The sequence below is a fragment of the Xenopus tropicalis genome, chromosome 2 (assembly GCF_000004195.4).
Source record: "Xenopus tropicalis strain Nigerian chromosome 2, UCB_Xtro_10.0, whole genome shotgun sequence".
Lineage (NCBI taxonomy): Eukaryota > Metazoa > Chordata > Amphibia > Anura > Pipidae > Xenopus > Xenopus tropicalis.
Window position 1 is genome coordinate 180764368 of NC_030678.2, and position 12254 is coordinate 180776621.

The 12254-nt window shown below is 54.4% G+C and overlaps 1 protein-coding gene across 2 annotated transcripts in view; it reads left to right on the forward strand.

The window, feature by feature from the left end:
* The window catches only part of trpm2l (transient receptor potential cation channel, subfamily M, member 2 like), an 80787-nt gene that overhangs the window by 40605 nt on the left and 27928 nt on the right, over positions 1-12254 (forward strand). For both annotated transcript variants that reach the window (XM_031897464.1, XM_031897465.1), the window contains exons 15-18: positions 1587-1732; positions 2536-2648; positions 3639-3698; positions 4111-4315. In XM_031897464.1, coding sequence (XP_031753324.1) covers positions 1587-1732; positions 2536-2648; positions 3639-3698; positions 4111-4315 — 524 coding nt within the window. The remainder of the gene's footprint in view (positions 1-1586; positions 1733-2535; positions 2649-3638; positions 3699-4110; positions 4316-12254) is intronic.

Here is a 12254-nt window from a genome sequence, read left to right on the forward strand (position 1 = left end):
TGATGGAGATACCACTGACCCGACCCATATAAAATACATACAAAGGGGGATGTGGGGGCACAGCAAGGCTGACTAAGGGTTCCATGAGATATGATGGAGATGCCACTGACCCAACCCATATAAAACACATACAAAGGGGGGTGTGGGGGCACAGCAAGGCTGGCTAAGGGTTCCATGAGATATGATGGAGATGCCACTGACCCAATCCATATAAAATACATACAAAGGGGGGTGTGGGGGCACAGCAAGGCTGGCTAAGGGGTCCATGAGATATGATGGAGATGCCACTGACCCAATCCATATAAAATACATACAAAGGGGGGTGTGGGGGCACAGCAAGGCTGGCTAAGGGTTCCATGGGATATAATGGAGATGCCACTGACCCAACCCAAATAAAATACATACAAAGGGGGGTGTGGGGGCACAGCAAGGCTGGCTAAGAGGTCCATGAGATATGATGGAGATGCCACTGACCCAATCCATATAAAATACATACAAAGGGGGATGTGGGGGCACAGCAATGCTGGCTAAGGGTTCCATGAGATATGATGGAGATGCCACTGACCCAACCCAAATAAAATACATATAATGGGGGATGTGGGGGCACAGCAAAGCTGGCTAAGGGGTCCATGAGATATGATGAAGATGCCACTGAGCCAAGTCAATAAAATACCAATACACAAGTTGCTTAGCCTCCCCAAACCTTAATAAAATCCATCTATGCCTGAGCCCCTTCTGCCTTAACTCTTTCCACCCTATGGGCCCGATTCACTAAAGTCCGAAATAAGGGGCCCGATTCACTAAAGTCCGAAATAAGGAGTGCTATTTATAGCATGCGTTAAAAATCTTATCACTTCTTATTTTTCACTCGATTCACTAAAAGGACACTTGTCATAATTAAGAAGCGATGTTCTTGGCGTTATTTATCTTACGACGACATATTTTCAAGCAATATATTACGCACGTAACCATTACTTTCTGAAAACCACCATTTCCCTGAAAACTGGCGGCTGCATCACTCTAGGGCCAACATATACTTGAAAAAATCCGACTGCAAACTCCATGTTGTGTTGCCAATAGCTCACGAACCGCAATTTTCTTTAAGTACCGCCTGCCCCAAGTAGGGTTAATATTCACACAGATTAACACGATATTTTGCACGTTTAACGCTTCATATGTGTTTGTGAATCATGCGTTAGTACTATTTCTATTCGCTAATTAACGCAATGCGGTTTTTTTGTGCATGCGATATGCGGATTAACACATGCGAAATGACTTTGATGAATCGGTACTTAATTATCGCATGCTTTTTAATGAAAAAAACTATGCGATAAGCGTTATTGACCTTTAGTGAATCGGCCCCTATAACGCTTATCGCATAGTTTTTTTCCTTAAAATATGTCATCGTAAGATAAATAACGCCAAGAACATCGCTTCTTAAATATAACAAGTGTCCTTTTAGTGAATCGGCCCTATATCTGCCCCCAGCCCCATCTTTGTACACAAACAGCAATGTATAAATTCCGAGCTTTGTGGATAAGGGATCCCCTCCCTCTGTACATGTTTTGGCTTCTCTCCATTCTCAGGAGTCTTTTCTGAGTGTTACGCCAGCGATGAGAGTCGGGCCGAACAACTTCTGATTCGTGTCTCTTCCAAATGGGGAAAAACAACCTCCTTGGACCTCGCTCAGGAATCTCAGGGGCAGCTCTTCATGTCCCAAAGTGGGGTACAGGTCAGCTACATTTTATATCCTTATATCCCAGGGTGGGGGTACAGGTCAGCTGTATTTTATATCCTTATATCCCAGGGTGGGGGTACAGGTCAGCTACATTTTATATCCTTATATCCCAGGGTGGGGGTACAGGTCAGCTGTATTTGATATCCTTATATCCCAGGGTGAGGGTACAGGTCAGCTGTATTTTATATCCTTATATCCCAGGGTGGGGGTACAGGTCAGCTGTATTTTATATCCTTATATCCCAGGGTGGGGATACAGGTCAGCTGTATTTTATATCCTTATATCCCAGGGTGGGGGTACAGCTACATTTTATATCCTTATATCCCATGGTGGGGGTACAGCTACATTTTATATCCTTATATCCCATGGTGGGGGTACAGCTACATTTTATTTCCCAGGGTGGGGTACAGACTACACTTGTTAATGCAGAATTGGGGTGCCCGGCTAACTGATGGAAGAACCTCCCAAAAATGCCCCAATCCCTCATTCTCTTGCTCCAGTGAGTAGAACCCCCACTATTCTGGGAGAAGGGTCTCTTTACTACCTGAGCCTCCCCAGTCTGATCAGCCAATGGCTATCAAGGCCAAGGCCACAGCAGAATTGATTGGCTGTGCGCCCAGTTTAGCAGAGAGGGAACCTCCCAATGAGGCCACAGAGGGTTCCGCTTTCCCCAGCAGGGAACTGATCTGCACAGAATGGAGGTGAAAGGGTTAAGTCTCCTTTTTATCCTGTTTATGCCAAATTACCATTTGTTCATTGTTTTTACCAATTATTGAATTATTGTGACCCCCCCACAGATGTTCCTCACTAAGACCTGGTTTGGGAGGCTCTCAGTGGACAATGGGCTACTGGCCATCCTGCTTTGTATGTTGCTCTTCCCACTCATCTACACCGACCTCATTATGTACCGGTGAGTTCTGGGAAATGGGCCGGTTCTGATGCACTTTAGCCTCGTTCCCATGGTGAGGGGTCTGACACAGACGTGACTTCCCTTGTGTATTGCTAATGTGTGTGGGGGGCACAAAGGGGGCAGCCTGGGGGGCACCATCACCCTTATAAACCTACTTTTTAATTGTTACAGTCGGTACATTAGTTGGTCCATTTCCCAGCAGCCCCTTCAGTCCCTACTGAGCATGCTCCCTGAGCGTTACTAACGCCTGTCCCATAGCAACTGTTACAGTTGATACATTAGTTGGTCCATTTCCCAGCAGCCCCTTCAGTCCCTACTGAGCATGCTCCCTGAGCGTTACTAACGCCTGTCCCTTAGCAATTGTTACAGTTGGTCCATTTCCCAGCAGCCCCTTCAGTCCCTACTGAGCATGCTCCCTGAGCGTTACTAACGCCTGTCCCATAGCAATTGTTACAGTTGATACATTAGTTGGTCCATTTCCCAGCAGCCCCTTCAGCCCCTACTGAGCATGCTCCCTGAGCGTTACTAACGTCTGTCCCATAGCAACTGTTACAGTTGGTACATTAGTTGGTCCATTTCCCAGCAGCCCCTACTGAGCATGCTCCCTGAGCGTTACTAACGTCTGTCCCATAGCAACTGCTACAGTTGGTACATTAGTTGGTCCATTTCCCTTCAGCCCCTACTGAGCATGCTCCCTGAGCGTTACTAACGCCTCTCCCATAGCAACAGTTACAGTTGGTACATTAGTTGGTCCATTTCCCTTCAGCCCCTACTGAGCATGCTCCCTGAGCGTTACTAACGCCTCTCCCATAGCAACAGTTACAGTTGGTACATTAGTTGCGCAAGGAGTGTCCCTTTAATGAAAGTGGTTCTACATGAAACTGACTTTGGGGGAATCGCAGGGAATGCGGCTGCTCTTGTGGGTGTGAATGAGCCCCAGGGTTTTGCCCAATTTACTTCTCATTGGTTGTGTCTGTAAATCTGTTCCAGGAAGGAATCTGTGGCCCCTCGGAGCAGTCGCGGGCAGGACAAACGCTCTGCGGCCAGAAGGTACGGCGAGGGGGCCAAGGGCCAAAACTGCCACCATATTTGTTTTCTGTTTCTTCCCAAAGCCCAAAACCTAATCTCCTGATTGAAATGCGATAACACTCAATAGGCCGAGTCATGGAATTCCACCAAGTAGGCACACCCCTATACTGAGGGGCCCCAGTAGGGGCAACCCCGGTCTGTAGTGGGACCTAATGGGCAACTGCTCTTTCTGTGCTATCAACCCACTGTGGTGCATAAGCCCCTTCTACTGTGCCTGCACCGACCCACCACCCCGAGTAATGGGGAGAGTAATGAGGAGAGTAATGGGGAGAGTCATGGCAGAGTAATGGGGGAAAGTAATGGGGACAATAATGGCAGAGGAAGGAGAAGCTAAACCACTGTAGGTAACAGGCTCTTCCAAACTTTTGTGCAGCTCCCGGGCACGTAACTGTCTCTGGAAGTTCTTTGATTTCTTCAGTGCCCCCATCGTGAAGTTCTACTATAATGTGGTCTCCTACATCGGCTTCCTTTGGCTCTTCGCTTACGTCCTGATGATGGATTTCCAGACTTACCCTTCATGGACAGAATATCTGCTGTATGTTTGGGTTTTCTCCATCCTTTGTGAGGAGCTTCGCCAGGTAAGGTGTTGTGTTTTAACACTCCCCTGAGTACAGACTTTGCAGGAATCTCACCTCTCCCCATAGTGGATCCCCTCAGGGAATTCTCTATCCTTATTCCTTACCCACTGGGATCCCTACACTACGGCAATATGGCCTGGGGGAGATACCCCCAATCTGCCCTCCTACATTGGAGCTCAGGGCTGCTCTTTCTAGCCCAACCTTAACTGCCTTACACCCCTAGAGTGGTACTGGTACGGGGGCCCAACCCTAACTGCCTTACACCCCTAGAGTGGTACTGGTACAGTGGCTCAACCCTAACTGCCTTACACCCCTAGAGTGGTACTGGTACGGGGGCCCAACCCTAACTGCCTTACACCCCTAGAGTGGTACTGGTACGGGGGCCCAACCCTAACTGCCTTACACCCCTAGAGTGGTACTGGTACGGGGGCCCAACCCTAACTGCCTTACACCCCTAGAGTGGTACTGGTACGGGGGCCCAACCCTAACTGCCTTAAACCCCTAGAGTTGTACTGGTACGGGGGCCCAACCCTAACTGCCTTACACCCCTAGAGTGGTACTGGTACGGGGGCCCAACCCTAACTGCCTTACACCCCTAGAGCGGTACTGGTACGGGGGCTCAACCCTAACTGCCTTACACCCCTAGAGTGGTACTGGTACGGGGGCCCAACCCTAACTGCCTTACACCCCTAGAGTGGTACTGGTACGGGGGCCCAACCCTAACTGCCTTACACCCCTAGAGTGGTACTGGTACGGGGGCCCAACCCTAACTGCCTTACACCCCTAGAGAAGTACTGGTACGGGGGCCCAACCCTAACTGCCTTACACCCCTAGAGTGGTACTGGTACGGGGGCCCAACCCTAACTGCCTTACACCCCTAGAGTGGTACTGGTACGGGGGCCCAACCCTAACTGCCTTACACCCCTAGAGTGGTACTGGTACGGGGGCCCAACCCTAACTGCCTTACACCCCTAGAGAAGTACTGGTACGGGGGCCCAACCCTAACTGCCTTACACCCCTAGAGTGGTACTGGTACGGGGGCCCAACCCTAACTGCCTTACACCCCTAGAGTGGTACTGGTACAGGGGTCCAACCCTAACTGCCTTACACCCCTAGAGCGGTACTGGTACGGGGGCCCAACCCTAACTGCCTTACACCCCTAGAGTGGTACTGGTACGGGGGCCCAACCCTAACTGCCTTACACCCCTAGAGTGGTACTGGTACGGGGGTCTGACCCTAACTGCCTTACACCCCTAGAGTGGTACTGGTACAGGGGCCCAACCCTAACTGCCTTACACCCCTAGAGTGGTACTGGTACGAGGGCCCAACCCTAACTGCCTTACACCCCTAGAGTGGTACTGGTACGAGGGCCCAACCCTAACTGCCTTACACCCCTAGAGCGGTACTGGTACGAGGGCCCAACCCTAACTGCCTTACACCCCTAGAGTGGTACTGGTACGAGGGCCCAACCCTAACTGCCTTACACCCCTAGAGCGGTACTGGTACGGGGGCCCAACCCTAACTGCCTTACACCCCTAGAGTGGTACTGGTACGAGGGCCCAACCCTAACTGCCTTACACCCCTAGAGCGGTACTGGTACGAGGGCCCAACCCTAACTGCCTTACACCCCTAGAGTGGTACTGGTACGGGGGCCCAACCCTAACTGCCTTACACCCCTAGAGTGGTACTGGTACGGAGGCCAACCCTAACTGCCTTACACCCCTAGAGTTGTACTGGTACGGAGGCCAACCCTAACTGCCTTACACCCCTAGAGTTGTACTGGTACGGGGGCCCAACCCTAACTGCCTTACACCCCTAGAGTGGTACTGGTACGGAGGCCAACCCTAACTGCCTTACACCCCTAGAGTGGTACTGGTACGGGGGCCCAACCCTAACTGCCTTACACCCCTAGAGTGGTACTGGTACGGGGGCCCAACCCTAACTGCCTTACACCCCTAGAGTGGTACTGGTACAGGGGTCCAACCCTAACTGCCTTACACCCCTAGAGAGGTACTGGTACAGGGGCCCAACCCTAACTGCCTTACACCCCTAGAGTGGTACTGGTACGGGGGCCCAACCCTAACTGCCTTACACCCCTAGAGTGGTACTGGTACGGAGGCCAAACCCTAACTGCCTTACACCCCTAGAGTGGTACTGGTACAGGGGTCCAACCCTAACTGCCTTACACCCCTAGAGTGGTACTGGTACGGGGGCCCAACCCTAACTGCCTTACACCCCTAGAGTGGTACTGGTACAGGGGTCCAACCCTAACTGCCTTACACCCCTAGAGTGGTACTGGTACGGGGGCCCAACCCTAACTGCCTTACACCCCTAGAGTGGTACTGGTACGAGGGCCCAACCCTAACTGCCTTACACCCCTAGAGTGGTACTGGTACGGGGGCCCAACCCTAACTGCCTTACACCCCTAGAGTGGTACTGGTACGGGGGTCCAACCCTAACTGCCTTACACCCCTAGAGTGGTACTGGTACGGGGGCCCAACCCTAACTGCCTTACACCCCTAGAGTGGTACTGGTACGGGGGCCCAACCCTAACTGCCTTACACCCCTAGAGTGGTACTGGTACGGGGGCCCAACCCTAACTGCCTTACACCCCTAGAGCGGTACTGGTACGAGGGCCCAACCCTAACTGCCTTACACCCCTAGAGTGGTACTGGTACGGGGGCCCAACCCTAACTGCCTTACACCCCTAGAGTGGTACTGGTACAGGGGTCCAACCCTAACTGCCTTACACCCCTAGAGCGGTACTGGTACGGGGGCCCAACCCTAACTGCCTTACACCCCTAGATCGGTACTGGTATGGGGGCCCAACCCTAACTGCCTTACACCCCTAGAGTGGTACTGGTACGGGGGCCCAACCCTAACTGCCTTACACCCCTAGAGTGGTACTGGTACAGGGGCCCAACCCTAACTGCCTTACACCCCTAGAGTGGTACTGGTACGGGGGCCCAACCCTAACTGCCTTACACCCCTAGATCGGTACTGGTATGGGGGCCCAACCCTAACTGCCTTACACCCCTAGAGTGGTACTGGTACGGGGGCCCAACCCTAACTGCCTTACACCCCTAGAGTGGTACTGGTACGGGGGCCCAACCCTAACTGCCTTACACCCCTAGAGTGGTACTGGTACGGGGGCCCAACCCTAACTGCCTTACACCCCTAGAGTGGTACTGGTACGGGGGCCCAACCCTAACTGCCTTACACCCCTAGAGTGGTACTGGTACGGGGGCCCAACCCTAACTGCCTTACACCCCTAGAGTGGTACTGGTACGGGGGCCCAACCCTAACTGCCTTACACCCCTAGATCGGTACTGGTATGGGGGCCCAACCCTAACTGCCTTACACCCCTAGAGTGGTACTGGTACGGGGGCCCAACCCTAACTGCCTTACACCCCTAGAGTGGTACTGGTACAGGGGCCCAACCCTAACTGCCTTACACCCCTAGAGCGGGTACTGGTACGGGGGCCCAACCCTAACTGCCTTACACCCCTAGAGTGGTACTGGTACGGGGGCCCAACCCTAACTGCCTTACACCCCTAGAGAGGTACTGGTACAGGGGCCCAACCCTAACTGCCTTACACCCCTAGAGTGGTACTGGTACAGGGGCCCAACCCTAACTGCCTTACACCCCTAGAGCGGTACTGGTACGGGGGCCCAACCCTAACTGCCTTACACCCCTAGAGCGGTACTGGTACGGGGGCCCAACCCTAACTGCCTTACACCCCTAGAGCGGTACTGGTACGGGGGCCCAACCCTAACTGCCTTACATCCCTAGAGTGGTACTGGTACGGGGGCCCAACCCTAACTGCCTTACACCCCTAGAGTGGTACTGGTACGGGGGCCCAACCCTAACTGCCTTACACCCCTAGAGTGGTACTGGTACGGGGGCCCAACCCTAACTGCCTTACACCCCTAGAGTGGTACTGGTACGGGGGCCCAACCCTAACTGCCTTACACCCCTAGAGTGGTACTGGTACGGGGGCCCAACCCTAACTGCCTTACACCCCTAGAGTGGTACTGGTACAGGGGCCCAACCCTAACTGCCTTACACCCCTAGAGCGGTACTGGTACGGGGGCCCAACCCTAACTGCCTTACACCCCTAGAGTGGTACTGGTACAGGGGCCCAACCCTAACTGCCTTACACCCCTAGAGTGGTACTGGTACGGGGGCCCAACCCTAACTGCCTTACACCCCTAGAGCGGTACTGGTACGGGGGCCCAACCCTAACTGCCTTACACCCCTAGAGTGGTACTGGTACGGGGGCCCAAACCTAACTGCCTTACACCCCTAGAGTGGTACTGGTACGGGGGCCCAACCCTAACTGCCTTACACCCCTAGAGTGGTACTGGTACGGGGGCCCAACCCTAACTGCCTTACACCCCTAGAGTGGTACTGGTACAGGGGTCCAACCCTAACTGCCTTACACCCCTAGAGTAGTACTGGTACGGGGGCCCAAACCTAACTGCCTTACACCCCTAGAGTGGTACTGGTACGGGGGCCCAACCCTAACTGCCTTACACCCCTAGAGTAGTACTGGTACGGGGGCCCAAACCTAACTGCCTTACACCCCTAGAGTAGTACTGGTACGGGGGTCCGACCCTAACTGCCTTACACCCCTAGAGTAGTACTGGTACGGGGGCCCAAACCTAACTGCCTTACACCCCTAGAGTGGTACTGGTACGGGGGCCCAACCCTAACTGCCTTACACCCCTAGAGTGGTACTGGTACGGGGGCCCAACCCTAACTGCCTTACACCCCTAGAGTGGTACTGGTACGGGGGTCCGACCCTAACTGCCTTACACCCCTAGAGTAGTACTGGTACGGGGGCCCAAACCTAACTGCCTTACACCCCTAGAGTGGTACTGGTACGGGGGCCCAACCCTAACTGCCTTACACCCCTAGAGTGGTACTGGTACGGGGGCCCAACCCTAACTGCCTTACACCCCTAGAGCGGTACTGGTACGGGGGCCCAACCCTAACTGCCTTATACCCCTAGAGTAGTACTGGTACGGGGGCCCAACCCTAACTGCCTTACACCCCTAGAGTGGTACTGGTACGGGGGCCCAACCCTAACTGCCTTACACCCCTAGAGTGGTACTGGTACGGGGGCCCAACCCTAACTGCCTTACACCCCTAGGGTGGTACTGGTACGGGGGCCAACCCTAACTGCCTTACACCCCTAGAGTGGTACTGGTACGGGGGCCCAACCCTAACTGCCTTACACCCCTAGAGTGGTACTGGTACGGGGGCCCAACCCTAACTGCCTTACACCCCTAGAGTGGTACTGGTATGGGGGCCAACCCTAACTGCCTTACACCCCTAGAGTGGTACTGGTACAGGGGTCCAACCCTAACTGCCTTACACCCCTAGAGTGGTAATGGTACGGGGGCCCAACCCTAACTGCCTTACACCCCTAGAGTGGTACTGGTACGGGGGCCCAACCCTAACTGCCTTACACCCCTAGAGTGGTAATGGTACGGGGGCCCAACCCTAACTGCCTTACACCCCTAGAGTGGTACTGGTACGGGGGCCCAATCCTAACTGCCTTACATCCCTAGAGTGGTACTGGTACGGGGGCCCAACCCTAACTGCCTTACACCCCTAGAGTGGTACTGGTACGGGGGCCCAACCCTAACTGCCTTACACCCCTAGAGCGGTACTGGTACGGGGGCCCAACCCTAACTGCCTTACACCCCTAGAGTGGTACTGGTACGGGGGCCCAACCCTAACTGCCTTACACCCCTAGGGTGGTACTGGTACGGGGGCCAACCCTAACTGCCTTACACCCCTAGAGTGGTACTGGTACGGGGGCCCAACCCTAACTGCCTTACACCCCTAGAGTGGTACTGGTACGGGGGCCCAACCCTAACTGCCTTACACCCCTAGAGTGGTACTGGTATGGGGGCCAACCCTAACTGCCTTACACCCCTAGAGTGGTACTGGTACAGGGGTCCAACCCTAACTGCCTTACACCCCTAGAGTGGTAATGGTACGGGGGCCCAACCCTAACTGCCTTACACCCCTAGAGTGGTACTGGTACGGGGGCCCAACCCTAACTGCCTTACACCCCTAGAGTGGTAATGGTACGGGGGCCCAACCCTAACTGCCTTACACCCCTAGAGTGGTACTGGTACGGGGGCCCAATCCTAACTGCCTTACATCCCTAGAGTGGTACTGGTACGGGGGCCCAACCCTAACTGCCTTACACCCCTAGAGCGGTACTGGTACGGGGGCCCAACCCTAACTGCCTTACACCCCTAGAGTGGTAATGGTACGGGGGCCCAACCCTAACTACCTTACACCCCTAGAGTGGTAATGGTACGGGGGCCCAACCCTAACTGCCTTACAGCCCTAGAGCGGTACTGGTACGGGGGCCCAACCCTAACTGCCTTACACCCCTAGAGTGGTACTGGTACGGGGGCCCAACCCTAACTGCCTTACACCCCTAGAGTGGTACTGGTACGGGGGTCCAACCCTAACTGCCTTACACCCCTAGAGTGGTACTGGTACAGGGGTCCAACCCTAACTGCCTTACACCCCTAGAGTAGTACTGGTACGGGGGCCCAACCCTAACTGCCTTACACCCCTAGAGTGGTACTGGTACAGGGGTCCAACCCTAACTGCCTTACACCCCTAGAGTAGTACTGGTACGGGGGCCCAACCCTAACTGCCTTACACCCCTAGAGCGGTACTGGTACGGGGGCCCAACCCTAACTGCCTTACACCCCTAGAGTGGTACTGGTACAGGGGCCCAACCCTAACTGCCTTACACCCCTAGAGTGGTACTGGTACGGGGGCCCAACCCTAACTGCCTTACACCCCTAGAGTAGTACTGGTACGGGGGCCCAACCCTAACTGCCTTACACCCCTAGAGTGGTACTGGTACGGGGGCCCAACCCTAACTGCCTTACACCCCTAGAGTAGTACTGGTACGGGGGCCCAACCCTAACTGCCTTACACCCCTAGAGTGGTACTGGTACAGGGGCCCAACCCTAACTGCCTTACACCCCTAGAGTGGTACTGGTATGGGGGCCAACCCTAACTGCCTTACACCCCTAGAGTGGTACTGGTACAGGGGTCCAACCCTAACTGCCTTACACCCCTAGAGTGGTAATGGTACGGGGGCCCAACCCTAACTGCCTTACACCCCTAGAGTGGTACTGGTACGGGGGCCCAACCCTAACTGCCTTACACCCCTAGAGTGGTAATGGTACGGGGGCCCAACCCTAACTGCCTTACACCCCTAGAGTGGTACTGGTACGGGGGCCCAACCCTAACTGCCTTACACCCCTAGAGTGGTAATGGTACGGGGGCCCAACCCTAACTGCCTTACACCCCTAGAGTGGTACTGGTACGGGGGCCCAATCCTAACTGCCTTACATCCCTAGAGTGGTACTGGTACGGGGGCCCAACCCTAACTGCCTTACACCCCTAGAGTGGTACTGGTACGGGGGCCCAACCCTAACTGCCTTACACCCCTAGAGCGGTACTGGTACGGGGGCCCAACCCTAACTGCCTTACACCCCTAGAGTGGTACTGGTACGGGGGCCCAACCCTAACTGCCTTACACCCCTAGGGTGGTACTGGTACGGGGGCCAACCCTAACTGCCTTACACCCCTAGAGTGGTACTGGTACGGGGGCCCAACCCTAACTGCCTTACACCCCTAGAGTGGTACTGGTACGGGGGCCCAACCCTAACTGCCTTACACCCCTAGAGTGGTACTGGTATGGGGGCCAACCCTAACTGCCTTACACCCCTAGAGTGGTACTGGTACAGGGGTCCAACCCTAACTGCCTTACATCCCTAGAGTGGTACTGGTACAGGGGTCCAACCCTAACTGCCTTACACCCCTAGAGTGGTACTGGTACGGGGGTCCGACCCTAACTGCCTTACACCCCTAGAGTGGTAATGGTACGGG